This window comes from Delphinus delphis, chromosome 10 (genome assembly GCF_949987515.2).
Source record: "Delphinus delphis chromosome 10, mDelDel1.2, whole genome shotgun sequence".
In the NCBI taxonomy this organism is placed as follows: Eukaryota; Metazoa; Chordata; class Mammalia; order Artiodactyla; family Delphinidae; genus Delphinus; species Delphinus delphis.
In genome coordinates, this window is record NC_082692.2 from 63,802,991 (window position 1) to 63,830,615 (window position 27,625).

The window sequence follows — 27,625 nt, forward strand, 5'->3', positions numbered from 1 at the left end:
TCTAACATGGCCCCAGTAATCTCCACCTCCTGGCGCTCATGCCCAAGTATAATCCCCCTCGAGAGTGGGCTGGACCTAGTGATGTGCTTCTGACAAACAGAATATAGCGAAAGTGATGAGCTCTTATTTCTGAGATTAGGTTACAAAAGACTATGACCCTTAAGGCCATTATGCTAAGTGAAATAAACCACGCACGAAAAGACAAATACCATATGATTCCACTTATATGAGGTACCTAAAGTTGTCAAATTCATAGTGTCAGAAAGCAGAATGGTGGTTATCAGGGGCTGGGAAAGGGGGAATGCGGAGCTACTGTTTAATGGTGCAGAGTTTCTGTTTTACAAGATGAAGAGTTATGAAGATGGATGGTGGTAATGGCTGTACAATAATGTGAATGTATTTAATACCACTGAACAGCACACTTAAAAATGGTTAAGAGAGGGAATGCCCTGGTGGTCCTGTGGTTAGGACTCAGCGCTTTCACTGCTGGGGCCTGGGTTCAATCTCTGGTCGGGCAACTAAGATCCCACAAGCCACATGGCATAGCCAAAACAAAAACAAAAACAAAAACAAACAAAAAACAGTTAAGAGAGTAAATTTTTTTTTTTTTTTTTTTTTTTTTTTGCGGTACGCGGGCCTCTCACTGTTGTGGCCTCTCCCGCTGCGGAGCACAGGCTCCGGACGCGCAGGCTCAGCGGCCATGGCTCACAAGCCCAGCCGCTCCGCGGCATGTGGGATCTTCCCGGACCAGGGCACGAACCCGTGTCCCCTGCATCGGCAGGCGAACTCTCAACCACTGTGCCACCAGGGAAGCCCGAGAGTAAATTTTATGTTGTGTGTATTTTGCCACAATTTTTTTTTAATGGAAGGAAAAATCAGACTACGAGTCCTCCTCTGCCCCCCTCCTTTAGAGCCACCACTCTGATGAAGTCAGCCATATCCACGTGGCAAGGAACTGAGGGGCTTTCAGCCAACACCCAATGAGGGACAAGAGTCCCTCAGTTCAACAGCCTGCAAGAAACCTGCTTCCAGCTCACTGTCTGAGCGAGCTTGGAAGCAGATTCTCTCCAGTCAGGCTTTGAGATAACTGCAGCCTTGGCTGACACCTGGATTGCAGTTTGTAAGAGACCCTGAGCTAGAGGACCCAGATAAGAAAACCAAGTCTCAGAGAGATAAATAGGGTATGCCCAAGGACACACAGCTGATAGGCAGCAGACCAGGATTAAAGCCCAGGGCCGCCTAATTCCCAAGCTGGTATATTCTACCTGCCTGGGTAGTTCTGAACTATGTGAGTTCCCATGGAGAACAGGACATAGATGGAAAGGCCCAGCACAAGGAGTGCAGGAGGGGAGCTGAGGTCCTGAGGACCTGTGGGGTCCCTGACCAGGGCTCCCTGGAAACCTTGCGTTCAGGCTCAGGCTACCACCGAGCCCTGCAGTGCTGGGCCGGAAGCCCAGCCACCTCTGTGGACACGGCAGGTAGGTCTTGGTGTGAGGTTCAGGTTTCCATGGTGACCTGGTCTAGGGGAGCCAGGCCAGTGCAGGACACCTCAAGTTTGCTATTTTAAACACAATCCTTCCTTCACATTTAGAGAAAGCAAGCTAGAGCTCCAGGTATTTCACCTTTACACTGACACACCCAGGGGCTCCCTTTACAACACCATACGGAGGACTCCCATTACTCAGCTCTTCTGGAAAACAGGGCTCCGGCTCCTTGTTCTCCAGCCCTGGATAGGTGAGGGGGTGGGGTGTGGTGGGAAGGGCAGGCTCAGGGGACACGTCAGGGTTAAATTCTAGCTCCACCCCTGGCTGTGTGCCTTGGACAAGGGTCTCTACACTCTCCAAGCCTCAGTCCCTTACTTACTGAGGGAAATGGGAATAAACTCTCAGACCTCAGCAGATCACTGTGAGGACCAAACAAAAGAACACACGAAACCATTTAGTAAGGTGTCTGGCCAAATACATGTTAGTTATATCTAGTTGTATCATTATGTCTTAAAACTCTTAAAATTGGTTTGGCATCCCTTTAAAATCAATCTCTCCTCCACTTTCTTGTCCCCTCACCCTCCCTCCTAGGCACGGTCAACTCAGTCTCCAAGTTTCTCTAAGTTCAATTACATTGACCTTCTTACCACCACTTTCATCATGTCATTGCCTCTAAGGGAATGGCTTTCTACTGCCCAGAGAATTCATTTAAACTCCAGAGCCCAAGATTTAACTTGGTCCCACCTAACTTATCCCCTATCAAGCTCCAAGAAAAATGCCTCACTTCAGACTATCTGTCTCCTAAATAAGCCGTGCTTATTCAACAAGTCATTCAAAAGAAAAAAACCCTTTCTTAAGCATATACTATGTGCAAAAGGTTGGACAAATTTGAATGAAACATGACTGCAACTAGGTCACACTACAGTTCACAAGGAGAAACAGAGCACACATCTGCAAGACACCTGGGGAAGGCTTCCTGGAGAGCGTGATGTGAACTAAGGAGCAAAGGATAAGGAGTGCATGCCCAGTGCACTCAGAGGGCAGTCCAAGCATGTGAACCTCTGTTCTGCCCTCTGCTCCGACCAGATCTAATCAATGGCAATGACAGCCAGAAACATTTATCGAATGCAAATGATAGGCCAGGCACTGACCTAACTTTTGCATTCTTTCACTTAATCCTATGGCAATGTATAATGCAGGTATAATTATTATCCCCACTATATGAATGTGGAAACTAAGGTACACAGGTGTTACATAACCTGCCCAAGGTCACATGCCTGTGAAATAGAAAGTCACCTTTCTGCTTTGCTCTGGTCTTCCTCTGGTAAAAACATCCCTCCTTCCAGAGGGAACTGTTCTCCCCTACCCCACAAGACGACTGATCAGTGACTCCAACACAGGGCAGACCTAACTCAGAGCACAAGGACCCAGTAGAGTTGATTAGAGTCCTTTCTGGAGGACACAGAAAGGCCCAACTGCAGGGTGCAGACATCACCCCAACTCGGGGGAACACTTCAGCAAAAGGGGAGAAAGAGGACTATATACTATATAGAGACACCTCCAGCATACAGAAAGAATTACAATTCAATAAAACGAAATCCAAACAGCTCAATTCAAAACGGGCAGAACACTGAAACACTTCACAAAGGAAGGTATGCAAATACAATAAGCACTTGACAGTAGTCATCTGGAAAATGCAAATTAAAAACACATCTAGATTGTTCCATACTTCTATTAGAAGGCTTAAAGAAAACCCAAACAAACCTGACAGTACCAAGAACTTTACAGCACAAAGACTGAACTTTAATGTATGGAAATTTAAAAAATAATTTAGGAGGCTGACAGATGTGAAAAGAATGACACTTTACCTCTGTAGTGTTCCTTCCAAAAACCCATAACCCCGTTCTAATCTAGAGAAAAATAAGCAAATCCCACTTGAGGAACACTCCTCAAAACTGTCCAGATCGGGACTTCCCTGGTGGTCCAGTGGTTGAGAATCTGCCTTCCAATGTAGGGGACACGGGCTCGAGCCCTGGTTGGGGAACTAAGATCCCACATGCTGCAGGGCTACTGAGCTCGTGCGCCTCAACTAAAGGGCCTGCAGGACTTCCCTGGTAGCACAGTGGTTAAGAATCTGCCTGCCAATGCAGGGGACACGGGTTCGAGCCCTGGTCTGGGAAGATCCCACATGCCGTGGAGCAACTAAGCCCGTGCGCCACAACTACTGAGCTTGCATTCTAGAGCCAGCGAGCCACAACTACTGAGCCGGCACCACAACTACTGAGCCCACGTGCCACAATTACTGAAGCCCACGTGCTCTAGGGCCCACGTGTTGCAACTACTGTAGCCTGTGCACCTACAGCCCATGCTCCGCGACAAGAGAAGACACCTCAATGAGAAGCCCATGCACCGCAATGAAGAGTAGCCCCCCACTCACCACAATGAGAGAAAGCCCGTGCACAGCAACGAAGACCCAACACAGCCAAAATTTAATAAAATTTTAAAATAAGTAAATAAATAAAGAGCCTGCGTGCCATGAACTACAGAGCCCACATACTCTGGAGCCCAAGCGCCACAACTAGAAAGAGAAAACCCACACACCACAACTAGAGAGAAGCCCACACAACGCAACAACAACAAAAAAGATCCTGCATGCCACAATGAAGACCTGACGCAGCCAAAAATAAAAACTAATTAATTAAATAAATATAATATAAAATAAAATACTTATTTACCAAAAAAAACTGTCCAGGTCATTAAGAACAAGGAAAGTCTGAGAAACTATCACTAAGGAAAAGTAAGGAAACCAGATTTCCTTAGCTTGTACCTATGTCCTTTTTCTCTCCCAAGATCCCATCCAAGATACTATGTTATATTTAGTTGTCCTGTCTCTTGAGGCTTCTCTTGGCTGTGACAGTTTCTCAGACTTTTTTTTTTTTGGCCGCATTGGGTGTTTGTTGTTGCACACGGGCTTCCTCTAGTTGCAGCGAGTGGGGGTTACTCTTCGTTGTACACAGGCACCTCACTGCAGTGGCTTCTCTTGTTGTGGAGCATGGGCTCTAGGTGCGCAGGCTTCAGTAGTTGCAGCACGTGGGCTCAGTAGTTGTGGTTCTTGGGCTCTACAGCACAGGCTCAGTAGTTGTGGTGCATGGACTTATTTGCTCCGCTGCATGTGGGATCTTCCTGGACCAGGGCTAGAACCCGTGTCCCCTGCATTGGCAGGTGGATTCTTAACCACTGCACCACCAGGGAAGTGCTCAGACTCTGTTTTTCGTGACTTTGACAGTCTTGAGGAGCGCTAGTCAGGAACTGTGTTGACCATCCCTCAACTGGGACTCGTCTGACGTTCTTCTCATGATTAGACTGGGGTTATGGGTTTTTGGGAGGAAGACCACAGAGGTAAAGCACCCTTCTTGTCACACATCAAGGGTACATACCATCAACCTGATTTATCACTGTTGATGTTGACCCTCATCACCTTGCTCAGGTGCTCCACTGTAAAGAGACTCTTTTCTCCCCTCTCCACATGGTACTCTTTGGAAGAAAGTCACTATGCACAGTCCACAATTAAGGAAGAGGGATTATATTACACCTCCCTGAGGGCAGAGTACCTACCTATATATATATATTTTTTAATACAATGATTACTTTTTACTGCATTTTTTAAAATTATTCTATTTTATTTATTTTTGGCTGCATTGGGTCTTTGTTGCTGCACGCGGGCTTTCTCTAGTTGCGGCGAGCAGGGGCTACTCTTCGTTGTGGTGTGCAGGCTTCTCATTATGGTGGCTTCTCTTGCTGCGGAGCACAGGCTCTAGGCACACGGGCTCAGTAGTTGTGGCTCATGGGCTCTAGAGCGCAGGTTCAATAGTTGTGGCACACGGGCTTAGCTGCTCTGTGGCATGTGGGATCTTCCTGGACCAGGGCTCGAACCTGTGTCCCCTGCACTGGCAGGTAGATTCTTAACCACTGCGCCACCGGGGAAGCCCAGCTACATAAATTTAGAATTTTTGCCCAGATTTGTCTATTTTCATTCGCTGATTTATTCAATCATATGGACTCAGACATTTATTTTACACTGTGGGTTATAATCCAATACTACTTTACTTATTTTTTTGCAAAGTGTATTTTATTTTCCAGCATTGGCCATTTGGAGCTCTTTCAGTTGGCTCCTGTTTCCCTTTGACATATGCTGAATTTATTTTAAACTGATATCTTTGTCTTCTCCTCCCAAGCACACTACATCTCCTCCGGAGCAGTGAGGCTCAAGATCATTCTGCCAGGCGCATTGCAGACGTGCAATAAACATGTGCTGAATAAAGGAATGAACAGAGGAAGGAAGGACATTTTGGTTCCTTGGTGTGAGCAGTAGACGCCCAGTGCCTGAGCGTCCTAATTTTCCTTGGGAAACCATCCTCTCTCATCCTCAGCCTGGTGATGAAGACAATCAGGTGATGAAGTCAGTCAACAAAGCACCTCCCTCGGCCACAGGGTTTGGGGTGGGGACAGGCAGGGAACCCCATTCAGAGCCAAGTGGGCACCCTCTCATCCTCCACTGGATTGGATATTGCAAGAACATGGGACTGAATCTGCTGCAGCCACTGTTAGGGAGACAACAGTGAGCTGATCCAGACAGGGCAGAGCTGAGAGGTGGACTCCTTCTGAGGCCTAAACCATGCTGCCCTTGAGTAAGCCCTGCCTGTGGCTGTGAGTTATATGACCCAAAAAACGCCCTTTTCACTTACTCTGGTTTGGGTTGTGTTTCCTGTTCCTTATAATTAAAGCAACCCTTAGAATTCCTATATTGTTGACCTTTATTTTTATGACGAACAGTCAATGGAGGTGAGATAACTGAGCACTGAGCTGCATGACACCAGGTGACTGCACCGGGGCCTGGGTCTCCTTCTCAACCTTTCAGGGGCTGGGGACCCCAATCAGAAAGAGAAAAAAGGGACAATCTTGTAATTCCTGAACCCTCAAGTTATTTTGTACACCTGCTTACTATCACCATCCCAGGCCAAAGACGGAACACTAAGGAAGTTTAAAGGGCTCACAAACAAGTAAACCCTAACAGCTGTACCATGAAACATCTATTCTGTACCATCCGGTCCACTGAACTCTACTAGTCACAAAACATTCACAAACACAGACGACCCTGTTGTGACCAGGAACCATCAGCTCCATTATGTGGTAAAATTGCATGAAGAGGTTAATGGAGGCAAAAGGCTTGATCCAGCAAGGTCCCATAGTGAGCCAAGGGTCAAGTTGAGACATGAAGCAACAGAACTGGTTTCTGCCACATCTGACCTTCATGGGCAGAGTACCATTGAGCCTGGATTGTGTACTTCCTCTTGATACCATGCGTAGTTGTAACACATACCTATCTTACCAGATATGTCTCTATTTCAGCAACATTAGAGCACAGTTTATAACAAGTTACCTGGCTGCTATATTACCCGAAAAGGAAATGGGAAGGAATGTGCAATCACTGTCAGAGAGAAGGTGGGAGAGGAAAAGCTCTGTGCCCTGAGCTTGGTTTTGTTCCTCAACAACAGACTCAGCAAGCCCAGCACCAATCCATGGGACCAGAGCACAACACATGAGGGAAGAACACTTCATCCATACCTGGCAGGTAAAAGTCTTAGAGACGAACTAATCACTCTTAGAAGATTTCCAAATAATGAGTCCAGAGTTCTGGTGGGTTAAGTCCTGCACCTCAGACGCTCAACTGGAAACATTGTTTCTTCCTCGTTTACGTTAGTGCTCAGCTCAGAGACAGTCAGCTGAGAACAGTATGATTCAGAAGCAGCAGTGGGCTTCAGGTCAGGAGATCTGGAGTTCTAATCCAGTGCTGACCCCATGAAAACTAAATTTAAACTGAGGCACATCATCACTCTGGGCCCCAGCTTCCTTAACTGCAAAAGGGATAAACAAAACCTGCACGTTTTACCTGACTGGATTGTGAGGATAAAACAGGACCTAGCAGATTTGAAAAAATTAGGTGCACTGCAAATATTAAATGGTGTTGGGACTCTGATGATAAAACATTCTCTAGGGATGCTCAGTGGTTCCCCTAACTACCTTGCACAAGAAGGAGACGGCCTGTTTGCCAGGGCACTGCCTGGCACCTGTGCATGGTGTGTGAGCAGCCTACATATGAACCCAGACCCAGCTGTCCACAGCTACGGCAACCACAATCCCCAGCTTTTCTAGGACAGACACACTTCTTTCTATGTAGTTTGGTGTTTCCTTTCAAAATAGGAATGTATAACTAGATGTATTAAATGTATAACTGAATATTTTCTGTGCCTTTATAAAACTATTCCAGTATATGTATTCACACATCAGAAGCTGACTACCCTCACTCGCTCACAGAACCCCTGCCTCGGCCAGTCTGCACCCAACGCCCAGGGCTCTCCTCAGCGATACACTGAGCACCTACCCACTCTGGCTGCTCATTAGGCTCTTCTGGCTTGTGGTCAGAGGCCACAGGCGGGGGCGAGTAATCCTTCACAGGAGTGGTGAATTCCACGGGTCCTGTTCCTGGCAACGGGAGTTTCAGCAGTGGGTAGCTGGGATGAACAAAAAGGAGAGAAGAGTTAGGACACGATGGCAGGTAGAAGCTGTGCTGAGGTAACAGTGACGCAGGAACCACTGCAGTTGCACTAAATTCTCCATGCTAGGAGAACTGTACAAATGTACAAAATATTAGTCATAAAACTTCAGAGCTAGGAGAAAACTCAGAAGCCTCTAGATCAGAATTTTTCAAACTCCCTTTTAGTCACAGGAAGCCCAATGCATAAACTACTTTATGAAGTAGTTTACTGGTTGAATATTTTTGGAGATGTAATAAAGGCAAGATGCTACACAAACTTCTCGCCAAATTAAACATAAGTAAGACAACAAGAAAAAACTGGGGAGGGACTTCCCTGCTGGTCCAGTGGTTAAGACTCTGTGCTTCCACTGCAGGGGGTACGGGTTCGATCCCTGGTTGGGAAGTTCTACATGCCGTGCGGTGCAGCCAAAAAAAAAAAAAAAAACTGGGGAAACAAAAGAATCCTGATTCAGACTGCTGAGCAAATTGCTCGAATTTAAAGGGACAGACCATGGAAACTGTGCATAACACATTGAGGGTGTGGTTTACACTAGATCAGGCTGAACAGAAGTCAATGGACCCACCACATGCAAAGGAAAAAGCTTGACCTAACATCAAAAAGTTGGCAAATGGATGTGCTTTTGTTTCAGGTTTCACTTCTTTTAAAACTTTTTCTTCAGGACTTCCCTGGTGGTCCAGTGGTTAAGACTCCACGCTTCTACTGAAGGGGGGGAAGTTTTGATCCCTGGTCGGGCAAGTTCCGCATGTGGCATGGTGCGGGGAAAAAAAAAACTGTACTACATAAAAGTTAATTCTCAGTTTTAAATAAAACTGAGAATTAACTTTTATGTAGTACAATGCACAAATCTTAAGTATAGGGACTTCCCTGGTGGTGCAGTGGTTAAGAATCACGCCTGCCAATGCAGGGGACATGGGTTCGAGCCCCGGTCCGGGAAGATCCCACATGCCACGTAGCAACTAAGCCCGTGCGCCACAACTACTGAGCCTGTGCTCTAGAGCCTGCGAACCACAACTACTGAGCCCGCATGCCACAACTACTGAAGCCTGCATGCTTAGAACCCGTGCTCTGCAACAAGAGAAGCCACCACAATGGGAAGCCTGCACACTGCAACAAAGAGTAGCCCCCACTCTCTGCAACTAGAGAAAGCCCGTGCGCAGCAACAAAGACCCAACACAGCCAAAAATAAAATATAAATTTTTAAAAAATCTTAAGTATATAGTGCAATGAATTTTTACATATGCCTACACCTGTGTAACCCCTACCTAGATCAAGCTATAAAATATCTCCAGAACCTCAGAAGGTGGCCTTGTGCCCTGGCCCAGTGAAGAGTATCCACTACCATAAACCGCTATTAGAATTCCTATCACCATAAATTAGTTTTGCCTGTTTCTGATGGCATATAACTGAAATCATCCATTCCACTGTGTATTCTTTTGTGACTGGCTGTTTTCACTTAAATTACATCTACTAGAGTCATCCACAGTGACACATGTAGCAGATCATTCTTTTCCATATGTACTATTCTGCTGAATGAACATATTACAGTGCATCTATCTATTCCAGTGTTGAGGAACATTTGGCTGTTCCCAGCTGAAGCTATTAAGAATAGAGCTATTGTGGTACTTTTTATGTATACACTCATTTTTACGTAAGCACTCATTTCTGTTGGGTATATTCATAGAATGAAATTTCTGGGTTGTGGAGTATACATATATTTAGCTTTGTAGATAACACCAGTTTTCCAAAGTAGTTATTTAAATTTATGTTCCCACCAGCAGTGTGATAGGAGTTTCAACTGCTTCAAATCCTTGTCACCTCTTGATATTGTCAGTCCAATTAATTTTAACCATTTAGAGGAGGAGGTGGTGGTATCTCTCTGTGGTTTTAATATACAGCAAATAGTGTTGAAAACTCTTTCATATGCTTATTAGCCATTTGGATAAATCCTCTTTTGTGAAGCACCTCTTCAACTCTTTAACTGTTTTTAATTGAGTCGTCTTTATATATTCTAGATATGAGTCTGCAGTTCTTTATACAGCTATAAATTTCCCTCTTAGTTCTACTTTCGCTGCATCCCATAAGTTTTGGTATACTGTGTTTTTGTTTTCATCATCTCAAGCTATTTTCTATTTTCCTTTCTGATTTCTTCGACCCACTGGTTGTTTTAGAATATACTGTTTAATTTCCATGTATTTGTGAATTTTCCTTCTATTATTTTTTTAATTAAATTTATTTATTTTACTTATTTATTTTTGGCTGTGTTGGGTCTTCGTTGCTATGCGCAGGCTTTCTCTAGTTGCAGCGAGTGGGGGCTACTCTTCAGTGCAGTGCACAGGCTACTCATCACGGTGGCTTCTCGTTGCAGAGCACGGGCTCTAGGCGCGCAGGCTTCAATAGTTGTGGCATGCGGGCTCTAGAGCGCAGGCTCAGTAGCTGTGGCGAACAGGCTTAGTTGCTCCGCGGCACGTAGGATCTTCCTGGACCAGGGCTCGAATCCGTGTCCCCTGCATTGGCTGGCGGATTCTTAACCACTGCACTGCCAGGGAAGCCTTCCTTCTATTATTGATTTTTAGTTTCATTCTGCTGTTATTGGAAAAAATCCTCTGTATGATTTAGATCTTTTTAAATTTACTGAGACTTGTTTGTGGCCTAACATATGGTCTATCCTGGAGAATGCTTATGTTCACTTGAGAAGAATGTGTATTGGTCTAGCTGGTTTCAGTGTTGCTCAAGTCCTCCATTTCCTTATTGATCTTGTCTGCTTGTAGCCATCATTGAAAGTGGAGTATTGAAGACTTCAACTATTATTGGAGAACTGTGTATTTCTCCTTTCAATTCTGTCAATTTTTGCTTCATATATTTTAGGGATATGTTGTTAGGTGTTATATGTTTATAATGGTTATATCCTCTTGTTGTATTGAAGCATTTATCAATATATAATGTCCTTCTTTGTCTCTAATAAATTTTTTTTTTTTTTTTTTTTTTTTTTTTGCGGTACGTGGGCCTCTCACTGTTGTGGCCTCTCCCGTTGCGGAGCACAGGCTCCGGACGCGCAGGCTCAGCGGCCATGGCTCACGGGCCCAGCCGCTCCGCGGCATGTGGGATCTTCCCAGATCAGGGCACGAACGCGTGTCCCCTGCATCAGCAGGCAGACTCTCAACCACTGCAACACCAGGGAAGCCCTCTAATAAATTTTTTAATGTTGTCTGATAATAATATAGCCACTTCAGCTCTCTTTTGGGTACCGTTTAGCATGGAATATCATTTTCCACCCTTTTACTTTCAACCTCTTTGTGTTCTTATATCTAAAGTGTAGTGTATATCTAAGGACCTCCCTGGTGGTCCAGATGGTTAAGACTCCGTGCTTCCAGTGTAGGGGGTATGGGTTCAATCCCTGGTCAGGGGACTGAGGCTCCACATGCTGCGGGGTGCAGCCAAAAAAAAAAGTAAAAAAAAAAAAAAGCGTAGTGTGTATCTAAAGTGCCTTGTAGACAGCATGCAGATAAAGTCTTTGTAAAATCAAATTGGACATTCTTTTAATAGGAGAGTTTGATCCACTTACATTTAATGTGATTACTGACAAGGAAGGATTTATTTATGCCATTTAGCTATTTGTTTTGTTTGTCTTACATGATTTTTGTTCCTCAGTTCCTCCATTGCTGCCCTTTTTTTAAGGGGGGGGTATTGATTTTTTGTAATGTGCCACTTTGATTCCCTTCTACTTTCCTGTTCTACATATTTTAAAAGTTATTTTCTGGGCTTCCCTGGTGGCGCAGTGGTTGAGAGTCCGCCTGCCGATGTGGACGTGGATTCATGCCCCGGTCCGGAAAGATCCCACATGCCGCGGAGCGGCTGGGCCCGTGAGCCATGGCTGCTGAGCCTCCATGTCCGGAGCCTGTGCTCCGCAATGGGAGAGGCCACAGCAGTGAGAGGCCTGCATACCACAAAACAAAAAAAAAAAAAAGTTATTTTCTTAGTGGCCACCTTGGGAATTCTATTATTAACAACTTATAACAAGCTAGGTTGAATAGAGGGGTTCAACAGCAAATCTGAGCAGAGAAGAAAGGAGCGGCAATCATGAAAATAAGACAACTGAAATCATGCAGTCTGAGCAGCTTAGTTTCAACAGGATACACACACTCTGTCTATACATCCTTGTCGCTCCCCTTTTATATTGTTGTCACAGATTACACTTTACATTTAATCTCTTTAATGTAGATTTTAAATTACTGTTTAATACACTTGCCCTTTAAATCACAGAAGACAAAGAAAGAAATTACAAACCAAACCAACAATACTGATTATCTTTACTAGTGTTTATTTTTTCTTATGGCTTCAAATTGCAGGGTAGGTGCACTGGTAACAATTTCCCTCAGCTTTTGTTTATCTGGAAATGTCTTAACTTCTCCTTCATTACTGTAGTTTTTTTTTTTTTTTCAATTTGAAAGCAGTCACTTTAATTTTTTTTTTTTCCCCACACCCTGCCACATACAGTATCTTAGTTCCCTGACCAGAGATCAAACCTGTGCCCCCGGGCTTCCCTGGTGGCGCAGTGGTTAAGAACCTGCCTGCCAACGCAGGGGACATGGGTTTGAGCCCTGGTCCGGGAAGATCCCACATGCTGCAGAGCAACTAAGCCCATGCGCCACAACTACCGAGCCTGTGCTCTAGAGCTCACGAGCCACAACTAATGAGCCCACGCGCCACAACTACTGAAGCCCACGAGCCTAGAGCCCGTGCTCCGCAACAAGAGAAGCCACTGCAATGAGAAGCCCATGTACCGCAATGAAGAGTGGCCCCCGCTCGCTGCAACTAGAGAAAGCCCACGCGCAGCAACGAAGACCCAACACAGTCAAAAATAAATAAATAAAATTTAAAAATATTAAAAAAAAACAAAACAAAAACCTGTGCCCCCTGTGTTGGAAGCACAGTCTTAACCACTGGATCGCCAGGGAAGTCCCTGAAGTATAGTTTTATAGAATTTAGAACTCTTGATTTTTTTTTCCTTTCAGGACTTTAAATATGTGATCCCACTACCTTCTGGCCTCCATGGTTTCTGAGAAGAAATCAGCTATTAATCCATCGAGAATCCCTTTTATGTAAAGAGTTGCTTCTCTTTTGCTTCTTCCAAAAGCTAAGGTTCAACTGTTTGGAGGTAGGTGTCAGGGGCTGTCTCTGGACTTAGCTAAGGTTTTGCTGGGGAAAGCTCTGCAGAATGCCTGGGCTGACCCCTGAGCTCTGGGTGCAGAGAGGAGTCCTGGGGCCCAGAGCTAAGACTGCTGAAGCTCTAGCTCTACTACAAGATGAAGGCAGGCAGTACATTTTATTTATCTACATTCACTTTCCGTACAGTAGCTGCTCCAAACACACTGACTAAAGGCAGCCTGTTTCTCAAGATTTGAAATATGTAAAACATCTGTGAATTCCAGGAGTCTAAACATTCCAGCAGGGAGAGAAAGAAGGGCAGCACACTCCAGAGCATCCACCTTCTTAGGATAAAGTCTCTTAGGAAATGCCCACAGGCCTTGAAATGCTTAAAGTGGCTCACAGTCATTCTCCAATCTTGCCCTGGAGCCACACAACTCCCCTCTTGCTTCTGAGGTCTGTACTTGCTGGAACACTCTTGCTCATTCTTCTCCTAGATAACTCAGCTTCAAGGCCTCAAGTACAGTATCATTTGCCTAGGAAGTCTTTCCCCTTTCCCCAAAGTCTGAGTTAAGGCCCCTCCTCCTATTTGCTGCCAAAATGCCCCATACTCACCCCAACACAGTTCTTATCACTGATGGTGAACCTGTCCATTTCTGTCTCTGTAACAATGATGATGGTTTCTAACTCTCACTGAGTACCTACTGTGTGCCAGGTGCCTTCCATCTTTTTTCTCATTTAAGCCTCACCACAGGGACTTCCCTGGTTGTCCAGTGGGTAAGACTCTGCGCTCCCAATGCAGGGGGCCTGGGTTTGTTCCTTGGTTGGGGAACTAGATCCCACGTGCGTGCCACAACTAAGAAGACAACATGCTGCAACTAAGAAGCCCGCATGCCACAATGACGATCCCATGTGCTGCAACTAAGACCCGGTACAGCCAAAATAAATAAATAAATAAATATTTTTTTTAAAAAAGCCTCACCACAACCCAACAAGGTATGCAGAAGCTATATCCCCTCTAGCCCCCAAGAAAGGGACAGAACCAGTATGTGAACACAGGCAGTCTGGCCCCAGAGTCCACCCTCTTAACATCACACTATACTCTTGTATTACATTTCCGTTTTGTTTAAAAATTTAAACAATCATAAATTCCTTTTGATAGAAGTACAAGAAAAACACCAAGGAAAAGATTCTACAAAAATGCAAAATGCAAGGTTTCTTTTTTTTAAAGTTTTTATTGGAGTATAACTGCTTTACAATGTTGTGTTAGTTTTTACTGTACTACAAAGTGAAATCAGCTATATGTATGCATGTATCACCTGTTTTGGATTTCCTTCCCATTTAGGTCACCACAGTGCATTAAGTAGAGTTCCCTGTGCTATACAGTAGGTTCTCATTAGTTATCTATTTTATACATAGTATCAACAGTGTATATGTGTCAATCCCAATCTCCCAATTCCTCCCACCCCATCCCTTTCCCCCTTGGTATCCATACATTTGTTCTCTACATCTGTATCTCTATTTCTGCTTTGCAAGTAAGATCATCTATACCATTTTTCTAGATTCTACATATATGTGTTAATATACGATATTTGTTTTTCTTTTTCTGACTTACTTCACTCTGTATGACACTCTCTAGGTCCATCCATGTCTCTACAAATGACCCAATTTTGTTCCTTTTTATGGCTGAGTAATATTCCATTGTATATATGTACCACATCTTCTTTATCCGTTCCTCCTTTTTTTTTTTTTGGCGGTACGCGGGCCTCTCACCGTTGTGGCCTCTCCCGTTGCAGAGTACAGGCTCCGGACGCGCAGCCTCAGCGGCCACGGCTCACGGGCCCAGCCGCTCCATGGCATGTGGGACCTTCCCAGACCAGGGCACGAACCCGTGTCCCCTGCATCAGCAGGCGGACTCCCAACCACTGCGCCACCAGGGAAGCCCTATCCGTTCCTCTTTTGATGGATATTTAGGTTGCTTCCATGACCTGGCTATTGTAAATAGTGCTGCTATGAACATTGGGGGTGCATGTGTCTTTCTGAATTATGGTTTTCTCTGGGTATATGCCCAGTAGTGGGATTGCTGGGTCGTATGGTAGTTCTATTTTTAGTTTTTTAAGGAAACTCCATACTGTTTTCCATAGTAGCTGTATCAATTTACATTCTCACCATATGTGGAAATTCTTAATAAATCTATGTTTCAACTTGTGTTTTGTAAATGAAGTCCATCACAATGGAGCATGTGCTGAGGATTTGGAGTGTAGGTTCACAGGTGGTTCCTCCTCCCTGGGACAGGTGCTTGACCACCAGCTCCCCTGCTACCTTGCATCCTAGGATCTGGCCTTCCCCTCCCTGTCCAGGTATCCATTTGCTGCTGCCCCCTGCAGGCGCCTGACCAAAACATGGAGGGCTGTTCAGAAGTGCATACCCTGCTGTGTCCTGGAGCAGGGTGAGGCACTGGCCATCACCTATCCCAGGCTGGCTGCACCACAGCAATCTGATGGGCATTTTGGCAGGAGGAAGCCTTTCATCCACTCCCATCCGAGCATATTTTAGTACCTTTAACAGTATTTTTCCCCTGCTTTCTGAAGCAGCAGCTCTGCATTTTCATGTTGCACTGGGTCCCACAAATGATGATGTTGGCTCTACATCTCCTCCCATTCTCACTCCCAGTCATCTGTGATGGGAGCTCAGGAGACACTGAAGACATACAGGAAGAGCAACCAGAAAAATGACACTCAAGAGATGGGGCACAGGACACCTCTCTGGAGACATCAGGAGTGGGACATGTTTTCTCTCTTCCCTTCTCAGGGGAGAACAATACAGGACTAGGGGTGGGGTAGTAAAAGACCATAAAGGGAAATTTCTGAGATCTCCTGATCTCTCTTCTGTTGGAGGAAATTTGGGGTTGGAGGAAATTTGGGGTGATAAAGCAGTATTTGATCTCCTACAAGCCTTTCAGAGCTTTTCCAGAGCTCGTGTGTGAGGTCAGGGGTAACTTCTGCTTGGAGGGAGGCTCTGGCTTTGGAATGCTGAACAGGACCCAGGAGCAGCTGCTGGAGCTGGGCTCCTGGGCTCCTGAGTCTAGGCTTTGGGGCAGAGGTCAGTGGTTCCCTGGGACTTGGTTATCAGCTGTCCAGCCCAGCTCTCCAAAGCACAGGTGCAGACAGGGCTTCGGTTACTCAGATTTCTTTCTTGTTCATGAAAGGAATATAAATGTGTCCAGAGAGTGGCCACATAGGTACAAAAAGAGGGAGCCTGTTCTATAGTCTCCTGTGTGCCCACCCACAAAGGGGTCACGATGATCGTGGGGAAACCTGAGCTGTAGGCAGACAAGGGAGAGAGGTTGAGAGCGGAGGTCACCACAACTGCGATGTCCAGCCTCAGCCTGAAGGTGCTGCTTTTCTCCAGAGAAAATGAAGGAGGAAGGGGTCAAGTCTGCTCTCAGATACCCACACAGGCTGTAGGATTATCCTCTTTCAGGAGGTCTGGAATGGTCTCATCATGATTCCAACTTGCTCTCCAAGTTAAAATCCACCCTCTCTAACCATGACCAGCAGGTTATGGAATCACAGGTGACCTAATGACCCCTCACATTAACCTCTGACCCACACATAGGGCAATTAAGCTGGCCTGGCACCCAGACACTCTTCCTTCATTCCACGGCATACCTACCACTTCCCAGGACAGGTCCCAAGAAACAGCACCCTCTGCCTTGCTGGACTGCTGCTGAGCCACACCTCTGGTCCTGGTGGCCTAACCTCTAGGGAATGTAAACAGATACCTCTTGCCACAGTGCCTACTTGCTGCAAGTTTCATCAGATTTTCCCAGAGGAAAGAGCATTTATGGCTCCCAGGGTGATCCAGTGGGATGAACAGGTCCACAGCCCAGGCAGCTGCTAGATCCTGACAGAGGTAGCAAGAGCAGCAGTCCTTTCGGTTCAAGCTGAACAACTCTCTCATTCCAGGTACAATAAAGGTAAGCAGTTAAATGGAATCTGAGTATCTAATAAAACTACTAAAAGCTGTCTATTCATTTCTCCAAAGAAGACATACAGATGGCCAAGAAGCACATGGAAAGCTGCTCAACATCACTAATTATTAGAGAAATGCAAATCAAAACTACAATGAGGTACCATCTCAAACCAATCAGAAATGGCCATCATCAAAAAATCCACCCACAATAAATGCCAGAGAGGGTATGGAGAGAAGGGAACCCTCCTACACTCTTGGTGGGAATGTAAATGGTACAGCCACTACAGAAAACAGTACGGAGGTTCCTTAAAAAAACAAAAATAGAGTTGCCATGTGATCCAGCAATCCCACTCCTGGGCATATACCCGGAGAAAACCAAAATTCAAAAAGATATATGCACCCCTATGTTCACAACAGCACTATTTACAATAGCCAAGACATGGAAACAACCTAAATGTCTTGACAGATGAATGGATAAAGAAGATGTGGTAAATATATACAATGGAATACTACTCATAAAAAAAGAATAAAATAATGCCATTTGCAGCAACATGGATGGACCTAGAGATGATCATACAAAGTGAAGTCAGCAAGAGAAAGACAAATATTTATGATATCACTTATATGTGGAATCTAAAATATGACACAAATGTGACCTTATTTATGAAACAGAGACAGACTCAGACATAGAAGACAAACTTATGGTTACAAAAGGGGAAAGGGGGTCGGGGAGGGATAAATAAGGAGTTTGGGATTAGAAAATACAAACTACTATATATAAAATAGACAAAACAAGGTCCTACTCCTACTGTATAGCACAGGGAACTATATTCAATATCCTGTAATAAACCATAATGGAAAATAATATGAAAAAGAATTTGTGTATATGTATGTATAACTGAATCACTTTGCTGTACACCAGAAACTAACACAACATTGTAAAACAACTATCCTTCAATTTAAAAAAAAATTACAGAATATGAAAAAAAAATAACCTATTAACCACACTTTATTTTCTGCAGGCAACCTGAAGCTCTGGCAGAAGGGGAGATGCTCTGGATAGAAAAGCTTCCCATACAGAAGAGGATAGCGAGGCTTGTGCCCTGGGTCCACAATATCTGTTCTCCTGTCCATAAAGGCGCAGAATCTCTGGATTTTCTGATACAACCTTTATCATCTTTGGAGGCTGAGGGACTTCATCTAGCCTTAGAAATTTTCTCCTAAGCCAATCAGATTTTAAAAATTCCTTTACAATCACATAACAAAGATGCTGGTTTGAAAAAATAAGTACACAGCATTAAGAATGTGTGTACAGGGTGACTGTAAAGATAAGAGGAAACCATAGTGCCCTTAGACAGTGGGACCAAAAGAGGCAGCAGGTTCAGAGGGGCGCGCCAGGGTAGTAGCCTCCCTGTGCTTTTGTTGGGAGAGCGGCGAGCTGAATGAACACAACCATAAACAGGAAAGGAGGCAAGGAAGATGCCACCTATTCTTCCTGTAGGGCTCGGCTCAGGTGTTCTCCTCCCTGGAAGCCTCCGTAACGCTGTCTCCCTTTGCACTAAGGTTAGGTCAAATCTGCTATGCACAATACCCAATGGCACTGAAGTTCTCTCTCTCAGGCCGAGACTGTGGGAGGGACTGTGTTCTGTGTCACTGGTCTGGCACAGTTCTTGGCATATATTATAGCAATCTTTATTGAGGTGGCTGTAAAACCCAATTTTATGCTCTCTCCTCAACTTCTGTTATGTAGGGCCACTGCCTCAAAAAGCTTCTCTATCCTCTGTCTAGGCAGATCCTGCCAGGCCCTGTCCCTGGCCCAGTGCAACTGAGATTCTCTTTCTGAGGCTTCTCGTTCAAGGAGCAGACTCCCTGCAATGAAAGGTATCAGCACCAAACAGTGTTCTTCATAAAGTTCATGTCACCACAGCGAAGTGGAGAAAGTACAGATTTGGATATGCCACACAGACCGGCCAGTTGCAGCACATACCACTTACTATCTCTCCACATTAGTTTCATCATCAGCAAAAGAACTATGGAATAACCACCTCCTCCAAGGATGTTAGGCGACCAAACGAAATACTGTGTGTGGAAGCACCTGACCACAAAGCCAGGGCTCAGTGAAGATTAGTTTTCCTTTCCCTCCTACCAGCCCAATCCTACCCTGAGGCTCACCCACTCCCTTCTCAGGACTGATGTTCGGCCAAGACACCTGTGGGATATAAGACAGGTGTCTGCCCAGCTTGGCTGCATTTGGGCCGTACTGCTTGTTAAATATTGTTATTATCACATTTGCCTCTTCCCCCATCCTCCATCCCATCCTAATTCACCCAGAGTCAATAAGGAGTCTTCCACGCTTGAGACCTTAGCCATCTCATAAAGTTTTCATACCAGAGGCCCCCAAGTCATAAATCCAAGGACAATCTGTTTTGAAACACTTGTGTGATATCAAATTATTCATTCAAAGATAAAGGCCAATTGCACCCAGCTACAACTGCAGCTGCTACACATAGCCTACTTTCCCTGTCCAGGAAGCTGCCTGATCCCAGCTGGCCAAATCCAATCCTCAGAAGATGAATGGCAAAGAAGAAACATCCTTCCCTTTTCCGGTAGCTAGAGCCATCTTCGTGGAAGGGGAATCACAACCACCTCCTCAAGTTACACTGCCCATAGAGCAGAGGTCCCCAACCATTTTGGCACCAGGGACCAGTTTCTTGGAAGACAATTTTTCCATGGACCGGTGTGGGGGTAGGTAGGGGTGGTTCAGGCAGTAATGCGAGCGATGGCAAGAGCAGAGGAAGCTTTGCCCGCTCACCCGCCGCTCACCTCCTGCTGTGCGGCCCGGCTCCTAACAGGCCGTACTGGTCCGTGGCCCGGGGGTTGGGAACCCCTGCCACAGAGAACACAAGTTTAATTCAATGTATTCATCCATTATGTATTTACTTACCATACACATACAAAGATGGTATCAACTGAGAATTTATGAAGGGGGAGCAGGACCCCACCTACCTCTAACAGAAGGCAATATGCATAATAATAACCGTAAGTGTCACCACAAACTGCTGCTCTAGAAGTTAGAATAAAAGAGAAAATACTTTCAGCTGAGACGTGGTAGAACTTCAGAGAAATTTTTAAGAAGGACACACAGCCTAGTGGTTCTCAGCATGTAGTCCCCAGGCCTGGGAGCTTGTTTAGAGATGCACATTCTTGGGTTTCTCCAGATCTGATGAATGAGAAACTGGGGTAGGGCCCAGCAATCTTGTTTTACATGCCCTCCAGGTAACTCTGATGTTAGCTCAGGTTTAAGAACCACTGCCCTAGCATATAGGCCAGGCCTAGAAAAGTATGATTTTGAAAGAGACAGATGGGTCAATTAACCTACAGGAAAAAAAAAACAAGCAAATCCAAGAGCTGGGTTCTCAGAACACTCCTAATTCATCAGTTACAGGACATAGCCACAAGTGTCTAATCTTGTACAACACAAATTAACAAAGTTTAAACATCAGTACAAATACACTGAGCCAGAGTGAGAAGAGTCAGGGGGAACAGAGTGCCACAGGTGCAGGCACCAGAATCCCTTTAAAGCTGGATTTGAACCCCCGTTTCCCTACTTATTAGTTGTGTAGACCAGGCAAGCCTCTAATCCTCCATCCCACACTGGTTAAATGGAAATATAACTGGATCACTTCCCAAGGTTTTTATGAGGGTTAACGAGACATTTAATTATATACCTGAAGCACCAACACAGCACCCAGCAGGAAATTCTCAATGAATATGCTCATCTTTCCTTGTCCTAATTAGGGAAGAACTTGGGATCATTAACAACTGAATATGGAGTTCAGTCCTGAACCATCCTTCTTCCAGCACAGCACTGAAAACATCTATAAACGTTAGATGTATAATGAATCTGGAAACCATAATTCTTTCCAGAGACAAAGATAATCAGGTAGGCTCTTTTCATGACTGTCAGTGTTTGAGAGCCAAGGGGACCATTGGATATCATCTTACATCAAGCCTCTCCTTTCACAATGTCCTCATCAGCCACACTCTTCAGGGCTCTATGGGGCCCTATGACAGAAGGACAGTCACAACAGTCCTTGGTGAGCACAACAGGCCCCAAGTATCAACCAGAGGTCAGAAGGAGGGTCCACATGAACACAAGAAAATGACTAGAGAGTAGAAAACCAAGTCTCTGGGGTTAGCCTACAAGACAGTGTCCAAGGAATTGTTCAAATGGACTTTGCCTTGCAACATTCCAAGGCTCCTGCTCTTAACCAGGTACCAAAAGGAAGCTGCCACTATTGAGAAGGAAAATTAAAATACCATGCTTTCAATTATCTTGCAGTTTCTTAGAAACATCTAAACATTATTTTGAGACAGATTACCAGCAATGTGAACAAATCTGGTGAGTCACCAAGTCAGGGCCAGCCTGGACTGTTTTACTGTCGTGGCTAAACACCCCAGGACTAGAGTTTTCCACTCAACAGATCCAATGAGCCTCAAGTTCCACTGTGTAAAAAGCACACAGTCCAAGGGCTACTGAACAGTCAGGGTTAGGAAATCTATTGTGCCAAGGCACTGGCCCACCATATCCAGGGCAACTTGGAAACATACCAGCAGGCTAAGATGCAGAGTCCCGTGAAGAGAATGATGGGGATGGGGTAGGACGCACAGAACAGCCCATGGTTGTAGAAGGCCTGAGATATCTTCTCACGCAGCCTTTCAGTCAGGGTCATCCTCAGCTGAAGTCACCTTGCTGCCATCCCGGAAAGTGACCATGGATCAGCCTGGCACACGTTGGGCAGCACTGACAATGGACACCATCTGCAGGCAGGCACCTGGCAAGAAGGGAGAAAAGCCAATTAACAAAAGTACTTGGCTCTCAACACTAGGGCTGCTGGGGGAGGTGGCAGGGACGTGGACAGGGAATCAGGAGGCCTACATGCAAGATCTGGAGACATCAATCCCAAAACACACACACACACACACACACACACACACACACACACACACACACACACACACACACACACACACACACACACACACACACACACACACACACACACACAGAGTCTTGGTCGGCTCCTAGTGACTGTGGGTAGTGTCTAAGTAAGTCTAACCAAAGAAACAAAAAACTGCCTCTCTAGCTCTGGTAATAAACTCTCAATCCTCTTCCATATTAGGCACTTCTAAAAGGCCACTCCCCAGAGAGGGCATTTTTCTCACACGTGGCACAGGAAAGTACTCCTGTGTAACAGACAGCACCTTCAGTTGCTCTTGGCCAAATGGACATTCTGGAAACCCTCCCCCCCCATTCTCTGTGCACAGGCCAGACCGAGAGAAATCCTTGGGAAACCTTTATACAAGGTCTGATCCCTCAAAAAACACATTCTTACACAAACAGTGATTCACTGATAAATAAAGTCCAGTGGGGTCAGCCCTCAACACAAAAACACCAAAAAGCCTAGGCCCCTGACATAAAACAAAATTCACTGTGACAGTGGTATTGGGTAGATGTCTCTGCTCCTGGTCCCCCAGTTGTTCCTGGGAGGGTGAGGGCAAAGGGCCCCTCCTATTTCTGCCTGCCCAGCAGCTGTCTCCTCCTTGGAGTAACAGCAGTCCAGTGTGGCTCTGAGAACCACCTTTCTCCACAGGATTTGGCCTGGACATAACGGCCAGTTAAGGTGCCCCTCCCTGACCCCCACCAGGCTGGTTAGGCCTCTCTCCCTGGCCTTTGACTTCTGAGCAGAAAGAATCAAAACTGGATTCGAGGGCTTCCCTGGTGGCGCAGTGGTTGAGAGTCCACCTGCCGATGCAGGGGACACGGGTTCGTGCCCCGGTCCGGGAAGGTCCCACGTGCCGCGGAACGGCTGGGCCCGTGAGCCATGGCCCGCTGAGCCTGCGCGTCCGGAGCCTGTGCTCTGCAATGGGAGAGGCCACAGCAGTGAGAGGCCCGCGTACCGCAAAAAAAAAAAAAAAAAAAAAACTGGATTCGGTGGTGTTTATTCTCCCCCAAGAGGTTCCTGCTCCCCAGATCACGGGCTGCTCTGGCTCCAGCCCTTTCTGAAGACGAGCTCATCAGCTCTTCTTTCCAGTCTGTGAGCCACCCCATATCCTTCCAATAAATACTCTTTTTGCTTGTGTAAGCCAGTTAATTTCTGTTGCTTTCAAGTAGAGAAACTTAAACCAATAAAATCAGAATAGAAAACTCTAGCAGAAGGGCCCAGGAATCTAGAATTCCTTTCCTTACTGAGCTCGCTGATGAAATTCAAGTTTAAATCCACTTCTCCTGTTCCATGTTGCTGTTTTCTTTCGTCTGTGCTACAGGGAACCTGCCCAGACATGTATCTTGGCTTGATTCAGCTCACGGATGAAAACGCAGACCAAGGAGATGATTCCTCAGAAGTGTGAGACCAGAAGGGAGAAGCAAAAGGAGTCACACCACAGCCAATTCACAAGAAGGAATGGCTACCACTCCATCCACCTTCCTGGAAGCACAAGTCTCAGGCGCACATGCAATTTTCCAGTCCAAGAACCCTCTAAGGAAATAGTACAAAGAACCCGCTGTGGGTCAATTCAGAAGGCAACAAAACAGATAGAGGAATTGGCAGGTGACAGCGGCTGACCCAAGGAGCAGAGGTGCTGACAACAGCTCAACCATTCACAAGACTCACCTGGAACATAACAGCTCAAAAAGGTCTCAAGCAGTAGACCTGCAGCAGGGCACCAGCAACAGTGCTCACCACCCAGCATAAACAAGGACTCCAGGGAAGCAACGTTTCTGCTCCTGTGTCCCCAACCCTCCGTTCTACTTCAAGGGGGAAAACAAACACTAATGAGATATATGCCTGTGGAAAGACGCTATCAAGAGGATCCCTGAAGACTGATGGCCATGAACAAGTTGTAGCTTTTCCAACCTCAGTCCTCTGCCAAGCCCCACATCTCTTCCCTTAAGTATCCCAAAACCAAGCCCTCCAGGAAATTGCGATCCTACTAATCTTAATCTCCTTCTCAGGCCTCTTCCGCACACAAATCGGTAACACAAGAAGCAGGGGGCAGGGGCGTGGGTGGGTTCTCTTATACATGGAACTACTAATATGAGAAAAAAAACCCATCTCACTTCAATTCTGCAGCAAATACAAATCTTTCTGACATGACCTTAGTCGTTTTCAGTTTCCATTAATCCTTATTAGTTATACTAATGGCTAATTTTCACAGCACCAGGAAAACAAAATTTAAAAAAAAAAAGAAATCCAAATTCTAGTTCATTACACAGCCCACCTACCTGAACCAAGCAAGAGGGGAATTATTCATCTTTACTTCACTGTATTCATTTTAACGCAAAGCTTTTCCAAAGCAAAATTTATCCTAAGAAACTGCCAAAATATTTTCCAGAGTGCCCATACCATTTTACATTTTCACCAGCAGCATGGGACTTCGTTTCTTAGCATCCTCACCAGCATTTGGTATTGTCACTACTCTTTATTTTACCTGTACTAATAAGAGTGTATTAGTATCTTATTGGATCTTAATTTGCATTTCCCTAATGGCTAGTGACACTGAACCTGTGCATGTGTGTGTGTGTGTGTGTATTCCTTAAGACATTATATATATGAGATCATGTAATTTGCAAATAGAGATAGTTTAACTTCTTTTCCAATCTGGATGCCTTTTGTTTTTCTTGTAAAATTGTTGTGGCTAGAACTTCTGGTACAATGTTGAATTGCAGTGGTGAGAATGCATTTTATTCCTGATCTTAGAAAAGGAGCATTCAGTCTTTCACCTTAAGTATGGTATTACATGGGAGTTTTTCATATAAGCCCTTTATCAAGTTGAGGGAGTCCCCATCTATTCCTAGTTTGTTGAGTGTTTTTTTTTTTTTAATCATGAAAGTGTATTACGCTTTGTGTCTTTTGAGATGATCATGTGGTTTTTTTTGTTTTGTTTTGGTACGCGGGTCTCTCACTGTTGGGGCCTCTCCCGTTGCAGAGCACAGGCTCCAGACACGCAGGCTCAGCGGCCATGGCTCACAGGCCCAGCCACTCTGCGGCATGTGGGATCTTCCCGGAGCGGGGCACGACCCCGTGTCCCCTGCATCAGCAGGCGGACTCTCAACCACTGCGCCACCAGGGAAGCCTGATCATGTGGTTTTTAATTTATCCTACTAATAAGGTGTATTACACTGATTTTTTTCTCGTATTGAACCAACTTTGCATTCCTGGGTATAATCCCTTTAAATGTTGCTTGACTCCGTTTAATAATATTGACAACTTCTGCGTCTATATTCATAAGGGATATTGGTGTGTACCTTTTTTATGTCTTTGTCTGGCTTTGGTATTAGGGTAATGCTGGCCTTGTAGAATAACTTGGAAAGTGCTCCTTTGTACTTTTATAGAACAGTTCATGATAAATCTTTAAACATCTGGTAGAATTTACTAGTGAAGCCATCTGATCTTGGGATTTTTTTGTTTAATTAATTTATTTTATTTATTTATTTCTGGCTGCATTGGGTCTTCGTTGCTACGTGCCGGCTTTCTCTAGTTGCAGAGAGCGGGGGAGCTACTCTTCGTTGTGGTGTGCATGCTTTTCACTGTGGTGGCTTCTCTTGTTACAGAGCACGGGCTCTAGACGTGCGGGCTTCAGCAGCTGTGGCAGGCGAGCTCTGTAGTTGTGGCTTGCAGGCTCTAGAGCACAGGCTCAGTAGTTGTGGCACACAGGCTTAGTTGCTCCGCAGCATGTGGGATCTTCCCAGACCAGGGCTTGAACCCATGTCCCCTGCATTGGCAGGTGGATTCTTAACCACTGCGCCAGCAGGGAAGTCCTTGGGTTTTTTTCTGTGTGGGAAGTTTATAAACTATTAACCTCTTTACTTGTTACATTTATTCAGATTTTCTATTCCTTCTTGAGTAAATTTTGTTAGTTTGTGTGTTTCTAGGAATTTGCCCATTTTCACCTAGGCTATCTAATTTATTGGCATAATATTTGCTGTTCAAAGTATTATAAATCATTTTTATTTCTGAAAGCTTGGTGTTAACGTCCCCACTTTCACTAATGATTCTAGCTGTTTGAGTCTCTTTTTTCTCAGTTGTTGATCTTTTAAAAGAGCAAACTCTTGCTTTTATTTACTCTACTATTTTAGTCTCTATTCATTTGTTCCCACTCTAGCCTTTATTATTTTCTTCCTTCTGTTTGCTTTGGGTTTATTTTGCTCTTCTTTTTCGTCTTGCTCTAGTTTCTTAAAGTAACTGATTTGAGCTCTTCCTTATTTTTTTAATTAATTTTATTTTTTTATACAGCAGGTTATTAGTTACCTGTTTTATACATATTAGTGTATATACGTCAATCCCAATCTCCCAATTCATCCCACCACCACGACCACCACCCCTGCTTTCCCCCTTGGTGTCCCTATGTTTGTTCTCTACATCTGTGTCTCTATTTCTGCCGTGCAAAACGATTCATCTGTACCATTTTTCTAGATTCCACATATATGCGTTAATATGCGATATTTGTTTTTCTCTTTCTTACTTCCACGTCTCTACAAATGACCCAATTTCGTTCCTTTTTATGGCTGGGTAATATTCCATTGTATATATGTACCACGTCTTCTTTATTCATTCATCTGTCGATGGGCATTTAGGTTGCTTCCATGTCCTGGCTATTGTAAATAATGCTGCAATGAACACTGGAGTGCATGTGTCTTTTTGAATTATGGTTTTCTCTGTGCATATACCCAGTAGTGAGATTGCTGAGTCATATGGTAATTCTATTTTTAGTCTTTTAAGGAACCTCCATACTGTTCTCCATAGTGGCTGTATCAATTTACATTCCCGCCAACAGTGCAAAAGGGTTCCCTTTTCTCCACACCCTCTCCAGCATTTGTTGTTTGTAGATTTTCTGATGATGCCCATTCTAACTGGTGTGAGGTGATATCTCATCATAGTTTTGATTTGCATTTCTCTAATAATTAGTGACATTGAGCAGCTTTTCATGTGCTTCTTGGCCATCTATATGTCTTCTTTGAAGAAATGCCTATTTAGGTCTTCTGCCCATTTTTGGACTGGGTTGTTTGTTTTTTCAATACTGAGTTGCATGAGCTGTTTATATATTCTGGAGATTAATCCCTTGTCTGTTGATTCATTTGCAAATATTCTCTCCCATTCTGAGGGCTGTCTTTTCGTCTTGTTTGTAGTTTCCTTTGCTGTGCAAAAGCTTTTAAGTTTCATTAGTTCCCATTTGTTTTTGTTTTTATTTCCATTACTCTAGGAGATGGATCAAAAAAGATCTTGTTGTGGTTTATGTCAGAGTGTTCTTCCTATGCTCTCCTCTAAGAGTTTTATAGTGTCTGGTCTTTCATTTAGGTCTTTAATCCATTTTGAGTTTATTTTTGTGCATGGTGTTAGCTAG

General features: G+C 44.8%; 1 protein-coding gene across 3 annotated transcripts in view; it reads right to left on the reverse strand.

Annotated features, from left to right (window-relative positions):
• The window catches only part of SCAP (SREBF chaperone), a 90,218-nt gene that overhangs the window by 17,130 nt on the left and 45,463 nt on the right, over positions 1–27,625 (reverse strand). For all 3 annotated transcript variants that reach the window (XM_060022369.1, XM_060022368.1, XM_060022367.1), the window contains exons 2-3: positions 21,833–22,056; positions 7,927–8,056 (exon numbers count right to left, since the gene is read on the reverse strand). In XM_060022369.1, the coding sequence (XP_059878352.1) occupies positions 7,927–8,056; positions 21,833–21,954 (252 nt within the window). In that variant the 5' untranslated portion in view covers positions 21,955–22,056. The remainder of the gene's footprint in view (positions 1–7,926; positions 8,057–21,832; positions 22,057–27,625) is intronic.